Genomic DNA, 22,313 nt, shown 5'->3' with positions numbered 1-22,313 from the left:
GCTCAATAAATGCTAATGATTTCAAGATTTTTAACTTGAAGGAAGTCAGAAAATATAAAACATTAGTGTTAAATGAATAGCAATCTAGATTCATTAGTAAATAGGTGCTACCGGGGTAAATTTCATTTTCCGTGCAAATATTTATATGTCTTCTTTAACGTCTAATGGTTATGAAGTTACTAAAATATGAGCACATTTCACATGAATGTGCATACTTTTCATGCTATATCAGATGTTACAAATTTAGAAAGTACAAGTACCTAAATAAAATTTTAAATGCATGTATAAACACTGTTTGTAAAAATACTGAAACATTAGATTATAACACACAGATGTCCATATTCATTTTTTTCTTGGGCAATCTTTTTCACATATTTAATATTCACAGTGAAATAACTTACACATAAAATGTCTTCATAAATGAGGAACAATTTCCCATTTAAGATAACCCTACCATACTTTAAAAGGTTCTAATTTACATTTTTAAAAAGATTATAAAGTAAAATTATATTCTACAATTGAAGTGATCCTTGCAAAACACAATAAATCATCCACAGGATTTTCTAGCATTTCAGGTTACCAGCTTTATCCCAATTAAAAAAAAACTTGGTCAAACAAATATATTTATAGATTACTTTTGAAAACAATGAATAAACACATATATACTGTAGTACAGAGAAATATCAAATATTTCAACCTTTGAATTCATTTTTAATATTAAACATCACAGTACAGACATGACTTTACAGTCTGCAGTCAGAGAGACACCACATTGATCCCTACCCATCATCCTCTTCATCCACCAGTTTAAGTTCATCCTCGTTCACTTGCTTGTACTGACCAATGGGCAAGCTACAGTGTGATAGAAAATCTACCCAATAATATATCACATGCCAAATATTATACAATTATTGCTGTGTTTTGAGGTCAATACAATGATTTAGCCATCTGAGGAGTACAATATTCACCGAGCCCGGAGGGCGAGGTGAATATTGTACTTCGAAGATGGCTAAATCATTGTATTGACCGAAAAATACAGCAATAATTGTTTTATTATATGATTCACTAATAAAATGATAATACCCATTACTTGTTTGCATTTAATTACTAGTAAGTCCTATCTGAATACAATTAAGAGAGATACAGAATTAAAATGTTAATCCACCTTATAGGTCGTATTTATTTTTTTAAAAGTTTTTTTTTAATCAATTTTAGTTGCCATGAAAAAAAAATAATGTCAATCTTTTTTCTAGGATAGATTTTTAAAGGAAGGAGTATTAGCAGGGAAAACTGACTGAAAAAAGTTAAAATTGTTGTTCAGTAAAAGTGTTGGAGGAGTGCCCCTGCATCCCCTGTTACCACCCTCACCCGAAAATATATATTCGCTTATGTTTTCTTCACATGAAAAAAAAGTAATAGTAGTTTAAATAGCTTTCCAAATTAATTTGTATCAATTTGGAATATCCCGATCTATTTTTAGATCAATGTAGAGGAAATAAATCCTTGTATTGACCTGGAACGTCACGTGCAGGTCAATACAACGTAGTATTTTTCTAACATAGTTGGATCTCAGCCAATCAGAGAGATAGAAATTATTCAATCATATAATAAAAATATATATTTGAACAAAAGGCCCACGGGCCTTATAGGTCACCTGAGTATTGTGTAACAACTTTCAAACAATTAAATTTGGTTCGTGTTGTAAACCAGAGCCCATGAAATTCACAATTCACAATTTTGAAAGAGGCATCATTGCTTGTCATAATTATTAACTTAGCATGCTAACTCTCTTCACTTAATACCCAGAGGTAGATCAGAGTAACAAAGAGAAAATGCACTACCTCTTTATACCCAGTTGTGCACCTCACCCCAAAGGAACTGCTGACCCAGGGGCCACATATTTCAAAATTTTGCAAATTTTATCATAAAATGGTTGATTAATACCAAAGAGCATATTTCAAAGCATTAATTTATTTTCAGACTATGTAACCCCCCCCCTCTGACCCAGGGGGCATAAAAAAACCACTTTGCTAGATGCGCCTTTCTTCATCATAAATTTGTATACTTGGATCATTGGCATAAAACCCAGAAGCAAAGGAAAATATTTTCACTATATAATAAAATCAATAGAGCCCCACCCTAACACAAGAACCCCTGAACCTGGGGCCATAAAATTCACAATTTTGGAAGAGGCACTCTTGCTTATCATAACTATGTGCTTGGTTAGTTTACTTAATACCCAGGAGCAGAGAAGAAGATTTTCAGAGAAATAATGCATTTTCAATATATGATCAATAGAGCTCCGCCCTAACACCAGAACCCCTGACCCTGGGGCCATAAAATTCACAATTTTATAGGAAGCACTCTTGCTAATCATAATTATGTACTTAGCTAGTTTATTTAATATCCAGAAGCAGAGAAGAAGATTTTCAAAGAAATAATGCATTTTCACTAATTTATAATCTAATTAGCCCCGCCCTAGCACTAGAACCCCTGACCCTGGGGCCATAAAATTCAAAATTTTGGAAGAGGCACTCTTGCTTATCATAACTATGTGCTTAGTTAGTTTATTTAATACTCAGAAGCTGAGAAGAAGATTTTCAAAGATTTAATGCATTTTCACTATATAATCAATAGAGCCCCGCCCTAACCCCTGAACCTGGGGCCATAAAATTTACAAATCTGGAAGAGGCATTCTTGCTCATCATAACTATGTACTTAGTTAGTTTATTTAATACCCAGGAGCAGAGAAGAAGATTTTCAAAGAAATAATGCATTTTCACTATATAATCTATATAGCCCCGCCCTAGCACTAGAACCCCTGACCCTAGGGCCATGAATTATACAATTTTGGTAGAGGACTCAATGCTCATTACATTCATGCCAACAGTTTGCCTGCTTGATGTCCAGAAGTAAAGAAGAAGATTTTTAAAGATTGCAATAATTTTAGTGGTTTCGGCCCCACCCCTCAGGCCCCAGGGGGGAGGGGGCCATGAAATTCACAATTTTTGTTCCCCTTCACCCATAGATGCTGTATACCATATCTGGTTGAAATTGGTTCAGTGGTTTCAGAGAAGAAGCTGAAAATGTTCAAATGTTAACACACGATACACGACGCATGACGCACTACGACGGACAGCAATAGGTCACCTGAGTTACTCAGGTGACCTAAAATTGAGAGTGCAAACTAAGGAGATGCTAAATCTTTTTTAAAAAGATAATATGTACAGTCTTATCTTGTTATCTCAAACTCTGTGGGTATCTAAGGATTCAAAATATGGAGATTAAAATAGAGTGGTTAAGACTTCCAGATCACTCTTACATATCCAGAGTATTTCAGATATTTGAGATAGCAAAGTTCAAGTGAATTTTAAAACAGAAATTAGGAATTGGATCAAGTTAATGGTTAGGTTACATATTTCATTGTAAATACTGTCCATTATTAGTAAATACAGGATACATGGGATATTGAACTGTTGTACATTTCAATGGTCAATTCTAACTTGACCCAGATTTATTTTTAATGATAATTAAGATACAGAGAAATACTGACCTTTTAATAATGGAGGTGATGAAGAATTCTTTCTTTTTTTCTGGTTTTCTGTGCATGAAGAACTCCGGTGTAGGCGTCAGAAAGCCGTAGAGAGCCTCACTCTGGGCCATCATTCCGTCCTTCATTACGGCCTAAAAATAGAAATGTGATGTCAGTACAGTATATTAGTAGGCTCCAGGGCCAAAACTCAAAATGCCTCAAAGATTGCTTCAAGATAATATAATTGTCACTGGGTTCACATGTGCGTGAAATTCAGTCAATATATCGGGTCTCAACAGCTCAGTTGGTTAGAGTGCCGGGACGGTTACCCAGAACCCTGGGTTCGAGTCCCAACCTGACTTTTCACCACCTGTGACATATTATCTTGAAGCAATCTTTGAAATTCTAAATGTTACCAGTGTATAAAATACAACTGCCACAAATTAAGAAAAAATGATCAATAAATCATTTAGACTTTAGTAAATGGTCACACTCACACTGAGATAATCATTCAGTATTCTCTTACACTCAGTCAAGAATTTGTCGTCCAGTGTCGTGAATCGCCTCACAGATGGAAGTTCTTTCTTCTTCAACCAAGGTCCAATCTGTAAAGACATAAATCAAGAAAAATATATGTTTAAGGAAACAAGAGGCCCATGGGCCTTATAGGTCACCTGAGCATTATGCAACAACTTCCCAGTTACAGTGTATTGAATTTGATTCATGTTTTAAGCCAGATGCTATATGGCATTCACAATTTTGAAAGAGGCACCATTGATCATCATAACTACATTTAGCAGTTGCTTAGCTTGGTTACTGAATACCCATACGCAGGGTAGGGGAACAAAAATGCACTCCAACTAATCAGTAATATTCAGCAATAATCAGTAGTGCCCCTAACAATGTGACATAAACCCCTGACATTAGGTCCACACATTGCACAAATTTTTAAAAGGCACCCTTAAAATTGCCTATCAAAAAATAAATAAATGTTTTATAAATACAAAGGAGCATATTTCAAACAATTAATTCATTTTCAGTATATAAGTAGAGCCCCCCACCCCTGACCCTGGGGCCTTGAAATTCACAATTCTGCAAGATTAGGGCCCTTGCTCATCATAACTATATAGGTAGTTCATCTGCTTCATACCCAGAGACAGAGAAAAAAATGTTCAAAGATTTAATGTATTTTCACTATATAATCAATAGAGCCCCACCCTAACACCAGAACCCCAGACCCTGGGGCCATAAAATTCTTAATTTTAGAAGAGGCATTCTTGCTCATCATAACTATGTATTTTGTTAGTTTATTTAATTCCCAGGAGCAGAGAAGAAGCTTTTCAAAGAATTCATGTATTTTTACTATATAATAAAATAGATCACCGCCCTAACACCAGAACCCCTGACCCTGGGACCATAAAATTCACAATTTTGGTTGAGGCACTCTTGCTCATCATAACTATGCACTTAGTTAGTTTATTTAAAACCTAGGAGCAGAGAAGAAGATTTTCAAAGAATTCATGTATTTTCACTATAGAATCAATAGAGCCCCCCAACACCAGAACCCTTGATGATGGGGCCATAAAATTCACAATTTTGGTTGAGGCACTCTTGCTCATCATAACTATGCACATAGTTAGTTTATTTAATATCTAGGAGCAGAGAAGAAGATTTTCAAAGAAATCATGTATTTTCACTATATAATCAATAGAGCCTCACCCCCCAACACCAGAACCATTGACCCTGGGGCCATAAAATTCACAATTTTGGTAGAGGCACTCTTGCTCATCATAACTATGTACTTAGTTGGTTTATTTAATACCTAAGAGCAGAGAAGAAGATTTTCAAAGAAGTTATGTATTTTCACTATATATAATCAATAGAGCCCCACCCTAACACCAGAACCCCTGACCCTGGGGCCTTAAAATTCACAACGTTGGTAGAGGCACTCTTGCTGATCATACTATGTACTTAGTTGGTTTATTTAATACTCAGGAGCAGAGAAAAAGATTTTTAAAGAAATAATGCATTTTCACTATATACTTATTTAACCCCGCCCAAGCACTAGAACCCCTGACCCCAGGGCCATGAATTTCACAATTTTGGTAGAGGACTCAATGCTGATTACAATCATGCAAATAGTTTGACTACTTGATGTCCAGGAGTAAAGAAGAAGATTTTTAAAGATTGCATTAATTTTAGTGGTTTTGGCCCTACCCCTCAGGCCCCAGGGGGGCAGGGATCATGAAATTCACAATTTTTGTTCCCCTTCACTTATAGATGCTTTGTGCCAAATTTGGTTGAAATTGGTTCAGTGGTTGCAGAGAAGAAGCTGAAAATGTTCAAATGTTAACACACGACGCACGACGGACAACGACGGACGAAAACAGATAGCAATAGGTCACCTGAGTTTACTCAGGTGACCTAAAAACATTGTCATTTTAGAACAAACAGAGAGAGTGAATGAGAGAGAAAATAAGAGAGAAAGAAAGACAGATAAAGATTTCAAGTTTCTTAAAGTATCATCCACCAGTATAATTCACCTCTATGAGTTTCTCGTGGAGTCTGTTGAAGTCTGGGATAGTTCTGGTGACTAGCCAGCCCTCAGCACTGTGTTGGAGATTGTAGGACTTTTCCTGTCCGGTCAGATGTACGATCAAAACAAAGGTAGGGATCCTCTTATCATCCTCCTCAACAATCTGTGTGTGGGATAAACCAAAAATAGAGAAGATGTAGGAATACACAAATCAGAAATCCTTAATACAAGTACATTGCTTTTACATATTTTAACATAAAACAATATTCAAATTGAGTACAGTAAACAAAATACAACTTAATTCTATTTACAATTTGTATTAAATACTTCTTTTGCCATGGATATTCCCTACAAGTACGGTGTACTCTATATCATGCCACTGGTATCTGTATATGTGTATGTAAGCTTGTGTCCAGTGTAACACTAGTCTATTTATTTGTTCATGATTAAGCTTTTAAATGAAGAGTACAGAATGAACCACAGTGACTGTACATGTACTACAGTTCCCTACACCCCCTGACCTGGGCCTCGTAGATAGTGGCCCTCCAGGAGCCCTGGTTCTCGCACCACTTCTGTGTCCTCAGGATGTGGATCTCTAGCTGCCTCCTCTGTAGGATCAGCTGCTCCAGCTCCCCCTCCAAGTCCTTCTCTATCTTCTCTGTCTTCATACAAGATAGAAAAAAATATGATGTAAGGATAATACTTTAAACTTTTCATATACTGTACATTTCATGAGAAATGAGGTCTTCTGAACTTGGTTGTGCATATTAAAGATTAAATACCATGTTTTCATACTGTACTTCATACCAGGGCACAAAAATCTAGCTCTTCATGAATATTATAACAGTGTGTGTTATTCATATCACAAATATCTATAATGTACATGTATCAGTACATGAAGTTATACAAGAGGCCCACGGGCCTTATAGGTCACCTGAGCATTATGCAACAACTTTCCAGTTACAGTGTATTGAATTTGATTCAATAACATGTTTTAAGCCAGATGCTATATGGCATTCACAATTTTGAAAGAGCACCATTGATCATCATAACAATAAACTTAGCAGTCGCTTAGCTTGGTTACTGAATACCCATATGCAGGGTAGGGGAACAAAAATGCACTCCAACTAATCAGTAATATTCATCAATAATCAGTAGTGCCCCTAACACTCTGACATAAACCCCTGACCCTAGGTTGCACAAATAGAGCCCCCCCCCCCAACACCAGAACCCTTGATGATAGGGCCATTAAATTCAAAATTTTGGTTGAGGCACACTTGCTCAACATAACTATACACTTAGTTTATTTACTACCTAGGAGCAAAGAAGAAGATTTTCAAGGAATTCATGTATTTTCACTATATAATCAATAGAGCCCCCCCCCCCCCCCACCAGAACCCTTGACCCTGGGGCCATAAAATTCACAATCTTAGTTGAGGAACACTTGCTTATCATCACTATGTACTTAGTTAGTTTATTTGATACCTAGGAGCAGAGAAGAAGATTTTCAAAGAATTCATGTATTTTCACTTTATAAACAATAAAGTCCCCCCCCCCCACCAGAACCATTGATGCTGGGGCCATAAAATTCACAATTTTTGTAGAGGCACTCTTGCTCATCATAACTATGCACTTAGTAAGTTTATTTAATACCTAGGAGCAGAGAAGAAGATTTTCAAAGAAATCATGTATTTTCACTATATAATCAATAGAGCCCCCCCCCCCCCCACACCAGAACCCTTGACCCTGGGGCCATAAAATTCACAATCTTGGTAGAGGCACTCTTGCTCATCATAACTATGCACTTAGTTAGTTTATTTAATACCTAGGAGCAGAGAAGAAGATTTTCAAAGAATTCATGTAATTTCACTATATAATCAATAGAGCCCCCCCCCAACACCAGAACCCTTGACCCTGGGGCCATAAAATTCACAATTTTGGTAGAGGCACTCTTGCTCATCATAACTATTTACTAACTTGGTTAATTTAATACCCAAGGGCAGAGAAGAAGATTTTCAAAAAAATCATGTATTTTTACTATATAATCAATAGAGCCCCATCCTAACACCAGAACCTCTGACCCTGGGGCCATAAAATTCACAATTTTTGTAAAGGCACTCTTGCTCATCATAACTATGCACTTAGTTAGTTTATTTAATACCTAGGAGCAGAGAAGAAGATTTTCAAAGAATTCATGTAATTTCACTATATAATCAATAGAGCCCCCCCCCAACACCAGAACCCTTGACCCTGGGGCCATAAAATTCACAATCTTGGTAGAGGCACTCTTTCTCATCATAAATATGCACTTAGTTAGTTTATTTAATATCTAGGAGCAGAGAAGAAGATTTTCAAAGAATTCATGTATTTTCACTATATAATCAATAGAGCCCCCCCCCCCCCACACCAGAACCCTTGACCCTGGGGCCATAAAATTCACAATCTTGGTAGAGGCACTCTTGCTCATCATAACTATGCACTTAGTTAGTTTATTTAATACCTAGGAGCAGAGAAGAAGATTTTCAAAGAATTCATGTAATTTCACTATATAATCAATAGAGCCCCCCCCCCAACACCAGAACCCTTGACCCTGGGGCCATAAATTTCACAATTTTGGTTGGGGCACTCTTGCTCATCATAACTATTTACTAACTTGGTTAATTTAATACCCAAGGGCAGAGAAGAAGATTTTCAAAAAAATCATGTATTTTTACTATATAATCAATAGAGCCCCATCCTAACACCAGAACCTCTGACCCTGGGGCCATAAAATTCACAATTTTTGTAAAGGCACTCTTGCTCATCATAACTATGCACTTAGTTAGTTTATTTAATACCTAGGAGCAGAGAAGAAGATTTTCAAAGAATTCATGTAATTTCACTATATAATCAATAGAGCCCCCCCCCAACACCAGAACCCTTGACCCTGGGGCCATAAAATTCACAGTTTTGGTAGAGGCACTCTTTCTCATAATAAATATGCACTTAGTTAGTTTATTTAATATCTAGGAGCAGAGAAGAAGATTTTCAAAGAATCATGTAATTTCACTATATAATCAATGAGCCCCCCCCCCCAACACCAGAACCCTTGACCCTGGGGCCATAAAATTCACAATCTTGGTAGAGGCACTCTTTCTCATCATAAATATGCACTTAGTTAGTTTATTTAATACCCAGGAGCAGAGAAGAAGATTTTCAAAGAATTCATGTAATTTCACTATGTAATCAATGAGCCCCCCCAACACCAGAACCCTTGACCCTGGGGCCATAAAATTCACAATTTTGGTAGAGGCACTCTTGCTCATCATAACTATTTACTTACTTGGTTTATTTAATACACAGGGGCAGAGAAGAAGATTTTCAAAGAAATCATGTATTTTCACTATATAATCAATAGAGCCCCACTCTAACACCAGAACCCCTGACCCTGGGGTCATAAAATTCACAAATTTGGTAGAGGCACTCTTTCTCATCATAACTATGTACTTAGTTGGTTTATTTAATACCCAGGAGCAGAGAAGAAGATTTTCAAAGAAATAATGCATTTTCACTATATACTTATTTAGCCCCGCCCTAGCACTAGAACCCCTGACCCCAGGGCCATGAATTTCACAATTTTGGTAGAGGACTCAATGCTGATAACAATCATGCAAATAGTTTGACTGCTTGATGTCCAGGAGTAAAGAAGAAGATTTTTAAAGATTGCATTAATTTTAGTGGTTTTGGCCCCACCCCTCAAGCCCCAGGGGGGCAGGGATCATGAAATTCACAATTTTTGTTCCCCTTCACCCATAGATGCTTTGTGCCAAATTTGGTTGAAATTGGTTCAGTGGTTGCAGAGAAGAAGCTGAAAATGTTCAAATGTTAACACACGACACACGACGGACGACGACGGACGAAAACGGATAGCAATAGGTCACCTGAGTTTACTCAGGTGACCTAAAAATTGTACATTGTTTTAGTCTCAAACCTTCGCATCATCCATTTTCCGTGATTCTCTGATCGCTTTAAGTGCATGGCTCTTGTTCTGGATTTTCCCATCCAGCTGCTCCAGTTTCTGCTGAGCGAAGTAAGACTGATCCTTAAAGATAACACTGTCATCACTGTTAAAGTCCATGTAGACCTCCTCCTCATCACTGTCAGGCTGGAAGAACAGTAAATCTGGAAAAGAATGAAGAAACCTACTAAAAGAATAATAAATCAACAAAAGAATACTGTAGACATACTTTTTTCCACAGGGTCATAATTCTGCAGAATCTCTAATTCTGTTCAATCTGCTGGTAGAAAATTATGCAGGTATATTAAGACTCTCTTTATATGCCTTATATTGGTATTACGTTCGATGGGACAAATTTCCGCGGAAAATTTATGTTGAATTGATTTTGAAGTCCCAAGTATTTTTTCTTTAAGTATTTTACCCTGGGTATCTTCAATTTGAAGATATCTCAAAGTTAATTTCTTGGTCTTATCAAGTTCAAGACAATGAGGTTTGACTGTTTACTTAAATGCACAAGCCAGTTGTATACCTTTCCTTTGTTCTGTGAGATCAGCTGGGGTATCTTGTTCTAAGGACTTGATATATTTATGGTAAATATCACTGACAAGAAATGATGGATAGTACTGCTTCTTCAAGATGTCCAAGACAGTCTTCTCTCCCCTCTCAAATGCTTCATAGTCCTACAATATACATGTAAGACTGTAGACATCTAAAATTGTACTTTTTTCCTTAAATTTTATACATAACCTACATGGAAATGTGCATTGTCAGAAAATGTAGATGCATGCAAATACATATATGCCATTGACTGGTTATTAGCAAAACTTTACTCTTCTATGATTACTAGTTGATGTATTGTAAAATGCCTTAAGTTTTTCAATAACAATATGTGCATGTTTTTAGCTCCAAGAAAATGATCAACAACTGAACTTTCTTTCCCATAAAAAGCATGGACTTCAGATTAATAGTAAACAGAAATCTGCCCTGTGTAACTCGATGGACAATTTACCGGTGAGTTCCCCAGTAAGAACGCCTCCATGTCCTTCACGGTTCCCCTGTCCAGCTTGACCACACTGGTACTACTGGCGATGTATTTGTCAAATATCTCCTTCCCTAACTGATACTGCTTCCTCTGAAAGGATAGAAAATTATGTCTTAAATATTGAATTTTAATAATTTAAAATAATAGATAGAATAGTCAAGGGTATTCATCATGATACCGTATATCAGGTTTTTTCCGCGTCATGTTTTTTCCGCGAATCAGAACCTAAATCAGTATATTAAATTTACGCGAATCATATTTTCACTATTTCAAAGTCCCAGTGATTTTATAATTAACAATTGTTTAAGCCTATAAAGGGACTGGATGTAAAATGTAATGTCATTAAGCTTCATATGGGTGAGAAATACATCTATCGACCTTCACCTCGTCAATTCCGGAAGACCCGCTTGGCTGATTTTACACCTGTTGCGTACTAACTCTCAAATCCATGCACATATATTATTTTTTTTAAGATTTAAACAATTATAATTCATTTACTGTTCCAAACTGACTAGCAGCCTAAGGTATGATTATTTTTAATAGCTTCTCGCAAGAATCGTGACCCATATAATTAGCTGGCTTGTCAATTAGTAAACAAACAATAAGGGCTTATACCTATTACTGGTACCCTGCGCTTGTCCTCTGATCCCGCTATTTCTACCCTCTGCGATATAAGCTTTAAGAAATAATTCTACTACAAGAAGAAAACTTTGTATTAAATTTACGCTGTTTTATTTTCCGCGATTCAGAACTCGTCGCGAACAAACCGGAAATTGGATACACGCGGAAAAATCCTGATATACGGTATATTGAGGTGTTATTTTTTATTGATTCATGTATTTTTCATAACCTTGTTTATCTTACCTTTTCAGCAGTCTCAAGCCTTTCTACAGCCATGCAAAATCTAGAAATGTTCAAAATGAAAGCAGGATAACTTTACATTTGTTTTTAATTATTACTTCAATCAAACAGCATACATACTTTAAATCACACTTTACTGCAAAAGTTAAATCACACTACACTGGAAAAGATACACTGAAGTATTAATAGACATCCTACAACACTTCAATCACTGAATCTAACCTGATTTTTTTTTATCTTGTTATATGACTTCAAATGTTGAAGATTCTTTTTAAAATTATTCAATTTACCCAAGCAAGGAATGGTTGTCATCTTTTTCTAAAAATTTGTAAAATTCCGTTTTAGCTTCCACTGAATCCATCACTTCTTCAAAGGACAAAATCTGCAAAAATAAAAAGAAAATTGTTTTGTATTTTTGAATTTTTTTTTCAACAAATTTCTATAATTTGCAACACACACATATATATTGATAAGTGTGCATATGATCAAACTTGAAGATGCTGCTGTTGTGATAATGTAGGAATTTTATATCAATGAAGATTTTTTTTATAGGGGGATTGGTGGTGGTGGTGGTGGGGGGGGGGGGGGGCTTACATCCCTGCAATCATTGACCAGTACCTTGGTACTCTTTGTGACCATTCCCTCTGGGTCCTCTGTTGTTTCATAGCTCTTGTAATCTGGTCCCCCTAAGGCATGTATTCTCTTCTCACTGTGAACTTTGGCAATAGTAAGCTACAAGAAAAAGGAAGAAATCCAAGAGATTGGATCAACCTGAGTTATGAGATTTGTCAATCTATGAAAATGTATAATGGATCAGTTTTAACACTTAAGTTGATTGGCTTGACCATTTGTACATCTATTCATTTTAAAGCTTTCTGGTAATGAGCCATCTTTGTAATATGTTTTTATTAAACACCAATTAGCAAAATTTTGTGCACACAAAATGGCTACCTGATTGATGTATCTTTTCAGATTTCTAGCTTTTAGAAGATCCCCTTTACCCGTGGCCCGAGATGGTCCTTTCTCACCAGGTTTTAAAGGTTTTTCTGTCAGAACAAGAATACCGGTATTACTCTATCATGTATGATACTCATGCACAGTAGAGGTAAAGAATTTCTCTGGGTATTCCTCACACATTTCCTGCTTATAAAAATTTTCATAGAATCACTATTTTTGTGGGTAGAAAATTACACTGATTTCTTAGATTGCCACTGTAGGCCTTAAAGTATGCTGAAACAAATGTTTGCCAAAAAAAGGTGACCGCATTCACAGTGTAAAGAACTGCGAACGATAGTATTGTTCTCCCGCCTACCTCCAAGTCAATTTTCAAAAGTTAACATATTCGATGAATTTTTAATATTTTTCATAAATAATTATTTGAATTTTCATAAAACATTACTTATTTGGGAAAACAAAGAGAAATAACTCTAAAAATTTGGTAAAACGTGTGTTTTTCACTATAGAAATCAATGGAAAACGGAAAATATTTTAAAAACATCTTTCCCCCCCATGTCACAAAAATTCCTTTTTACAGGTAATATGGAATGGTATTTCACGAATTCATACCAAAGCTTTTTGTGTGACACGGGGGGGGGGGGGGGGGGGGGGGGAACATATGTTTATTCACAAAAGACGATAAAAATGCTTATTTTCCACCAATTTCAAAGCGATATACAACTGAAACATTATATTTTATTGAACTATTTATGTTTTATTTAATTGCCTGAAACACAAGAAAAGATATAAGGAACATTTAATCATATCCAAGACTATTTCAAAATATTGTGATGCTTGAAACTCCGATTTTAATGGAAAAAAATCGTCTACCCCCCTTTTTTCAAGAGCTGGAATTATGGATAATTTACTGTTTAGCGCTGGTATTAAGACGATTTATCAATTACCATTGAACTGTTCTTTGTATTAAACAAAGATTTTATGGCCAAATTGCTATTCATATTGAATTAAATGGTTCCAAAATATAGGCGGGAATCGAGAGTTAGCGTGCGTGTTTCTTAAACCAATTTGACAATGAAATAATACTTCTACATGTACCGTACACACAATTTTAATTCTCATTTAATGCCTATGAAGATTTTCTTAAACTACAGCTATTCTCTGACCCAAATTCTCCCTAAACAAATGGTACCTGGAATGTTCTGTTCCTTTTTAATGTTCTGAATGGTTGTAGCATGAATGATTTCTGTCATGATATTGTATCTGTAAATCACAAATTTTACATAATGAATACAAATCAAAGAGAATTACACATGTATTATAAAAATATCCACTTACAGTTAATATATAACTTTTTACTGTACATACATGGAAACGTTGTGGAAAATTCTTTCCTCACTGAATGCATAAATTTTTCAAATAACAGTTGGTTGCACAGGTTTGTTTATTTTCTCAAAACTCTCATTTTTTTATAGACACATGTATGCATCATGGGTACCTGTAAAGTGCGAAACGAAATAGAAACGAAACGAAACGAAACGAAACGAACTGAAACGAAACGAAATCTGCCGAAACGAAACGAACCCGAAACGAAACGAAACCTACCGAAACGAAACGAAATCAAGACGAAACGAAACGAAATCAAAACGAAACCTGCCGAAACGAAACGAAACAAAACTTTCAGAATGATTATATTGTATATTTTTACATCATATGAAATTTATATAGTTCAAGCACCACAGGCTTCGCTTCAAACTCATACATAGGCGTACGCGTCGGAAGGATATTAAAGGGGGGGGGGGGGTAACCAACAAAAAGGCTAATGCCTATATAAATATCTTTGCAAAAAAAAAGAAAAGTTTAGGGGTGGGGGGGGCTCCCCCCGTTTCCAACGCCTATGTCATATTTTATTAATATCTTACTGAATAATTTACCTACTTAAAATTGACATCGCTTTGAGATACTTTTTTCTTGTAGTTAAATCGTTTTCGACGTCTCTTATGGAGCCTCTTTTTGCAAACCACTCATTTCTTCCTCGAAAATTACCTCGATAAAAATAGGACTGTATGTACGTAGAAAGGATACACAAGATTCCGGTTGTAGTTACATGTATAACTGAACAATAAAATCAGACACCTCGGAATGGATTACTAAATACTCTAAGTCGCTGGTTTATCCTATGTTTTATGACATTCGCAATACAACAGTACAGTGACTTTATTTCGACCCGTACATAAACGAGCCTTTACATGTAACAACATCAATTTTGATTGATATGTTGTATCTAGATAAATATTATAAGGACTGAAAATAAGAGTAAGATATAAAAATTAGAAAATACTGCACATATTGAAATTATACTCGTGCATATTTGCAGTTGGTAAACATGTAAATACATCATTAGACTGAGAAGGGAGCATAATTTATCAATAATTTAAATTTTATATTAACAAGTGCTTGAACTATATATATAAATTTTATTTGAAATAAAAAAAAAGTCCACATGCAGTTACACATATGTACCTTGATTTGAAAAAAAAAAACCCAAACATTTTGATAGCTTTGTTTCGTTTCGTTTCGGCAGGTTTCGTTTCGTTTCGTCGTGATTTCGTTTCGTTTCGGTTGGTTTCGTTTCGTTTTGATAGATTTCGTTTCGTTTCGGCAGATTTCGTTTCGTTTCAGTTCGTTTCGTTTCGTTTCGTTTCTATTTCGTTTCGCACTTTACAGGTACCCATGCATCATAACTAAAGACAAATAGAACTAGAAAACTGACCAGTCAGCAAGGGCCCCGCCATGGGGTGGAATTATAAGGATGCAGCTTATGGAATGATTAAAAAATATATGAAGAAATAAGCATGCAACAGCAAATGTATTCTTAAAATTTTCAACATAATTCCTGAATATCCAAAAACCTGTAAATAATATCCTTGTATATTTACATTAGGCACTGGCAGTAAAGAACAACCTAACATTGAATGTATATATAAACAATAATGAAGTTTGTGTTTGTGTTATATAAAATGCCAGTCTTCAATGAATGCAAATACATGTATCATGAAGGCTTGACCTTAACTTCAAAACAAACAGCAGTTGCAGACAAAGTTTTTCATTAATCTTAAAATGACAGATAAAGATAGGCCTACTAAATTTTCTTCAGCAGGCTAGATAATTAATCCTGAGGGATTAATTGTACCTCTCTCATCATTTTCTTCTAAAGTTACAATAAGAACTTTTTCAGTATTAATATTAGAATGGCTTAATCCAACTACGTCCGAGTATCGAATACTAAAATCGGTACTCGGTTACTCGGATGTATATTTTTGAATATTTCTAAGCTTGTTTATTAATGCATTAAACAATCTGTTTTAAAACGTGAAATACTCATTGCACTTGTACACACAGTAATTAGGGTTTCCTACTCCTCTAAATGACCGTAATCGCCCGTGGCAGTGTTTATACAGTAATTATCGTGACCAAGCACCTGTTACCTGGCTTTTCTCACCTTTAATTCGGCTGTCTTCTACCCTTAAATTTTGATTTGCTTTAATTATTTGTTTTCACTGTACATCGTTTTAGGACTTTTGTGATTAAATAAATTAGATAATTTTGTTAATTCTCCGAGAAGCCGTAAATTCTCGGGAAAAGAGACAGATGATATTACACGCGCGACTGTTGATATGGTTGTGTTTGATTACATGCCAACGAATACATGTACAAATGGTTAAGGGAAAGGCTTAAAAAAACTGATGTCCATCGTTGCACCAAACTACAAAATACCGTCCCGTAATACTATAAAATATATGACCGAAAAGTATACGAAAATTGTAAATCCGCTCTGTTAGAACTTGGTCAAGTTCAAGTCAAACAGTACGACTAATACATGGACATCAAACGCAACAAAGAGTTACATTACAATTACGGAGTAGATTTTAAAAAAAACGGCTTGAACAACTCACAATTTTATTTCTTGTGTTTATCTGATAAATAAATTGAACTTAAAGTTGTATTAAATTTCGTCGGGCACAAAGTGCTCATCATTGTTACAACAGACATGCATTATTACGAGTAAACCTCCTATCAGAGCATGTGTTTTTTTTTTCTACAAGAGTTTGCAAAGTTTTACATTCATCAATCTACTTTTCATATGTATTTACACTTTTACCGAGTACCCGGGTACTCGATCGGAAAAACGTCCGAGTAACCGAGTATTAAAAATTGACCGATTTGACATCCCTAGAAAAAAGTAAAAATAAAAGATATGTCTTCTTTAATCTATTTCTTGTTTTTAGAATTCAATGAAATCATAACTCATTGTGTAGGTATTTTAACCAAAATAAAGTATAGACATTTATGTCTAAATCCACATTTCAGAGTGTTCATAGCATTCCAAATTGACTGAACTTCAAAACAAACTTCATTTGCAGACAGAGGTGGTAATTAATCTCAATGTGACAGATAAAGATAATGCTTTGGATTTTCTTCAGGAGGAAAGCTAATTAATCCCAAGGGACTCATCGCAGCATTCAGTTTACAATGGAAACATCTTCAGCAGTTATCTCTCTTTGCTATTTAGCATTCTTATATAAAGTTAAGGAATATACCCCACCACCCCAGCTCCAAACCAAGGGTCATAGAGAAACAAACTTAGCATCAAAATATGTCTTTCTGCCTATTGAACTACCATACCAAATTTGATCTTAATTGGGCAACTATAAAAAAAGTTATTAGGAAAAAACAGGAAATTTGTGGACAGAAGAAAGACAGATGGACAGACGGACAGACAGAGTGATTACTATAGGGCACCCGCAAATCCTTGCGGGGCCCTAACTAAACAAGTATTAAAGAGCATGTGTAGTGTATTTGGATATCAAAATTAAGCTGATATTACCTTATTTGTTTAAGGTGCTCTATATCGTCACACTTGTCAATGAGTTTCACGAATTCCTCGTACGTAGCGGCATACGTATATTTCTTACGAGTGTCCTCAGAAAGCTGTCTTCGGTAATCGATGTAATTTATCAGTTTCTGGTTTATGTAGTCTGGATCACATATCATGTCCACAGAGGGATTCAGAACTAGAAATACATGTAGAAATACAGAAAAAAATTGGTGTAACATTTTTATATACCTGTAATTTCTAGATTTTCAAAAGTCAGAATCATTATTTTTCAAACATATCAAATATTCCTTTATTATAATAATAAATTTGATTAAAGTCGGCAACATTTAAACATACTGTTGCAATATTGTACTATGCTTTTCAAAATTAAAATATCAAACCAATTTACACTCCCCATATAGTTAATGTCTAGCTTTCACACCAAGCTTTACACAAATTGTAAATCAACTAACAGAGAAAATATAGAAATATTCACGAATTTCTTGACCAATTTGAACTTATAATACTTCTAGTAAGTCACTTTTTTTAATTGTCCACAAACATAGAAATGCTTGCTAGAATATGCCTGTATGGTCAAATTTAAAACTGACAAATTGCAAATAATGGTATTTAATGATAGTTTGACTATAGTTTTAATTAACAAATAATTCACAACTTTTTTATTCCACATAGAATACAAGTATCCTTAATCTTCTATCACTAGCTTTAATTCCTAGCTTTAGCCTAGTAATTTCAGTAACTTACAGTAATTTCAGTAACTTACAGTAATTTCAGTAACTTACAGTAATTTCAGTAATTTACAGTAATTTCAGTAACTTACTGTAATTTCTTACCTGATGATGTCAGTATTTCCCTCAGCATTCTCCGCAGTGTATGACAGCGAATGTATTCCTTAGGCAGCAGTGCTATCAGCAGAGATTCACAAACCTTCCTCAGAAACTCTGTCTCCGTCTCCTCGTTATCCAGCCAGGGATGTAAAATGAATTTCTTGGCTATTTTGTCATCTTCTCTGTATTTATAAACACAAGCTTAACTACATTACTCAGATAGGTTTATGGTATATGTACATGTATACAGTGTAACCTTCTATTCTGACATGCACATGGAAAGAGAAAATTTGTGTCAGAATAATATACACAGGGTGTCAATTTGTTTTTTTTTTAATATATAAAAAGCATAGAAAATAACAAAATTGGACTTGAAATAAATTTTCTTAATAGTTTTTCAACAGGCTCATAAAACAAATACCGTGTAGCAAAAGTTCCACAAAGGTATACAAAAGTATAAGCTAAATTGCTAGTCCTGCAGTCAAAAAACAAAAGTACATTTGACTTTTTTCAATGAAAACACACATCATATATAGAACAAGATCATTATTTAAGTAATAATATTGGTCGCACCTCTTTCTGTATTCTCTGATTTCCTGGAAATGTTTGTGAATTTTCAGAATGACGTCCTCTGTAATCAACTTCATTTTGTCTATCTTCTTCAATCGATTTGTCAAAGACTCAATCATCACCCATATGTCACTTCTAAAATGAATTCAAAAGATATATTGATAACTATAACTGAATATTCACTTATCTTTCTCTTAAAATATGTTACAATTTGAAGAAAAAAGATAAAGAAGATATATGTAAACTTTGCAATATTGTCATATACAAGTACACATATATATATATATACAGGTGTCTCATTATATCGCGGTACTTAATTCTTTTGCATAAAAAGTGTAATTTCTAATTTTTGTTTTAACTTACATAAAATGATAATTGTAATTCTAACTTTGGCCTAACTTTTTAGTGTCCAATTATTTTCCAAGCTTGCATCGTTTGGTCTATTTTTAAAACAGGAAGTCTTATTTACCTCCTAAATTGGAGAGTCTCATTTTATCGCGGTATGGAAATGCATGGAAACTTGTAAATGATACAGACCACAATTTTTATTTTTGAGTTTACGATGCAATTATACATGAAAAAGTAAAAATTGTATATACTAGAGACTTTTAAAAGATGAACTTTATTTTCACTTTTTTGAGATTATAATTCTAATGGTCTAAATATAATTTAAAGGAGACAGGAATTCAGAAAATTTTGTTTTATTTTTTTTCAAAAGGATGTTCCATACTTCTTAATCACCGATAAAAAATAAACACTCAAACAACATTCATAATGTCTATCAACAAAAAGAAAATAGGCTATGTATCCACATTTTTGTGATAAACGGCGATACAATGAAACCCGCGATATAATGAGAATTGAGTATACATGTAGGCTGCTTTATCAAACTGGAAAAATGGACGAATAAAATTTAGTATTCAATCAACTGTAATAATTTAATTTGGATGACAAATATTGTTTTCATATGTAAAAGGTTGAAGATAGGGAACAGAAATTTTTCTGAAGAATCAAAATCATTTATTCCATTAAAATAATGTGTCGCAATTTCGCAAATATTTGGTGAACTACAGTACAAACCTTAGAGAACTTAAAAATGCTTCATGTTCCTTAGACAGATCAGCGTACCATGACATGATATAGTCTCTCATGATAAGGTCTAGCACTTCCTGTAAAGCGCCATCTACATTTCTTGTTATCACTACTTTCTTTGTCTCCGATTTCTTCTCATACCTTTTTTCCTAAAAGTAATCCATTATATCAGATTAAATATCACAATCTGGCCATCAAATCAGATAAGTGTTTTTTTTAATACACATGTATATTGTATTAAGCATGATAATTTCTATTACATGTAATTCTAAATACTGTAAACCAATTTTGATTTGCAATGATTTATTTTGCGATTTACCATGTGTAAACTAATTTAATTTGCGACAATTTTCGCGATCAAGCATTTTTTGGATCTGTTCTAAATAGACACAGAGACTCTAAGGAATGGTTCGATGCGAGAAATTTCGCGATGACGTCTCTCTCGTGAACCTCGCTGAAATTTCTTGCGCACGAAAAAAAGTTGGTTTACAGTGTTATGTAAATACATTTACAGACAGCAATATTAACCTCTAATACTAACAAATATTAATTTACCATTAATTTGATGAGTTCCTGTGCCATCTTTGACTCCCGGGGCTGGGAAGCAGGTTTGTATGTTTTTCCCTGGACAAGAGACCAAGTCACACCAAGATAGATACCTAGTACGGCTATCACACAATGAACCAACAGAGACAGGACTGTCCCAATGACCTCATAGTGGTAACCGATAGCCAAGACTGCTACCCCGCCTCCCAGAATGATGCATCTTGTGGGAGCCATAGCCTTCTATGCAGTGAGTTGCAGTCTATCTATCATGATAATCATGGTGATCATGATCATCGATCATCATCATGGTATCAGAAACTTACACATACAGAATAATTATGAAAATATTGTATGCCGAACCCGACGTGAATTAAAAAAAGAACTTGAAGTTTCCATGGTTTCAAGGCCTAAAGTAATAATTAATTAATATTTTGCTATGATGTGAAAAAAGTATTTCTTCTATTTAATTTATTTTTAGAAATTGCCATTACGCATAACCAGTATCATGCTAAAAGAGGGAGGGGGGTGTTGTTTTTGAAGCTACATATGTTGAAATGCCCCTCAGGGCCCTTGATTGGTAAATAAAATATCTTGTATCTTGTAGGATGGTGGCCACACTCTTGATACTTGCATTATGCGTAAGGTCTTTGCATTATGCCGATACAATTTGTCCATATCGTGTTCTATAACCACTAGTCAGGCAAATCAAATTTGCAACTCCTTTTTACATAGCATGGGATTTTCTTTCTAATGTTTTACCTAAAATGTTTTTTTTTTTCATGATCAACAAATGTTTTTTTTTCCTTTATAGATCTATAAAGACTCTTAATTTCACATTTTACAATATCCTAACATTTGTTGATTTTTATCAAAAGCTATAGCACCAGATCTATGGAATGCCATATACGACAGCCAACTGTTTACTGCCAACTGTCAATTGCTTCATTACGTACTGCCAACTGCCACACATATTTGAATAAATTTTATATTTGTATTGATATTTATATGAATTTTCAGGGTAAAAAAGCACGGATGCAGGGCATTTTTTCCAAGGGGGTCACACTGGTAAAATGACCAATATATATTTTATCTTATATAATATTCAATATAATTATGCGGTTGATAAAGTACATTGTTTATTTTTTTAATTTGTTTTCCTATTTGAAATAGGTAATAAAATAAATACTTTCTTTTTTTAATCTTTAAAGAAGCCCCCCCCCCCCCTCCCCCGGAGACAACAAAACCTTTGAAGAGAGAACTGTGATATATGGGAATAGACGATTTGACAAGGCGGCCTCCACTTTATGGAACTCTTTGCCTTTGAATTTAAGAAAGTGTGACTCTCTTGGAATTTTTAAGAAAAAGCTTAAAACCTTTCTTTTTAAAAAGGCCTAGGATTTATAAATTGTGTATCTAAGACTTTTATTATATTTTGGACACTTTTTAAAAATTTTAT

General features: G+C 34.6%; 1 protein-coding gene across 1 annotated transcript; it reads right to left on the bottom strand.

Annotated features, from left to right (window-relative positions):
* Nucleotides 1-693: 693 nt before the first annotated feature.
* On the bottom strand, nucleotides 694-21,105 carry LOC134265419 (sorting nexin-25-like). Its single transcript, XM_062747626.1, has 18 exons — nucleotides 20,867-21,105; nucleotides 20,300-20,460; nucleotides 19,223-19,354; nucleotides 18,656-18,831; nucleotides 17,811-17,997; nucleotides 14,115-14,185; nucleotides 12,920-13,014; nucleotides 12,587-12,700; nucleotides 12,259-12,350; nucleotides 11,972-12,011; nucleotides 11,075-11,197; nucleotides 10,595-10,745; nucleotides 10,039-10,229; nucleotides 6,590-6,730; nucleotides 6,076-6,231; nucleotides 4,030-4,137; nucleotides 3,554-3,684; nucleotides 694-852 (listed from the first exon to the last, which is right to left on the bottom strand). The coding sequence occupies exons 1-18, from the start codon at nucleotides 21,089-21,091 to the stop codon at nucleotides 780-782; spliced, it is 2,367 nt and encodes a 788-aa protein (XP_062603610.1). The 5' UTR covers nucleotides 21,092-21,105; the 3' UTR covers nucleotides 694-779.
* Between the last annotated feature and the right edge of the window lie 1,208 nt (nucleotides 21,106-22,313).

The sequence above is a fragment of the Saccostrea cucullata genome, unplaced genomic scaffold (genome assembly GCF_032062105.1).
Source record: "Saccostrea cucullata isolate Sc308-1 unplaced genomic scaffold, CSIRO_AGI_Scuc_v1 ctg10423, whole genome shotgun sequence".
Lineage (NCBI taxonomy): Eukaryota > Metazoa > Mollusca > Bivalvia > Ostreida > Ostreidae > Saccostrea > Saccostrea cuccullata.
Note: the sequence above shows the minus strand (reverse complement) of the source record. Positions and strands in the feature narration are given on the sequence as shown.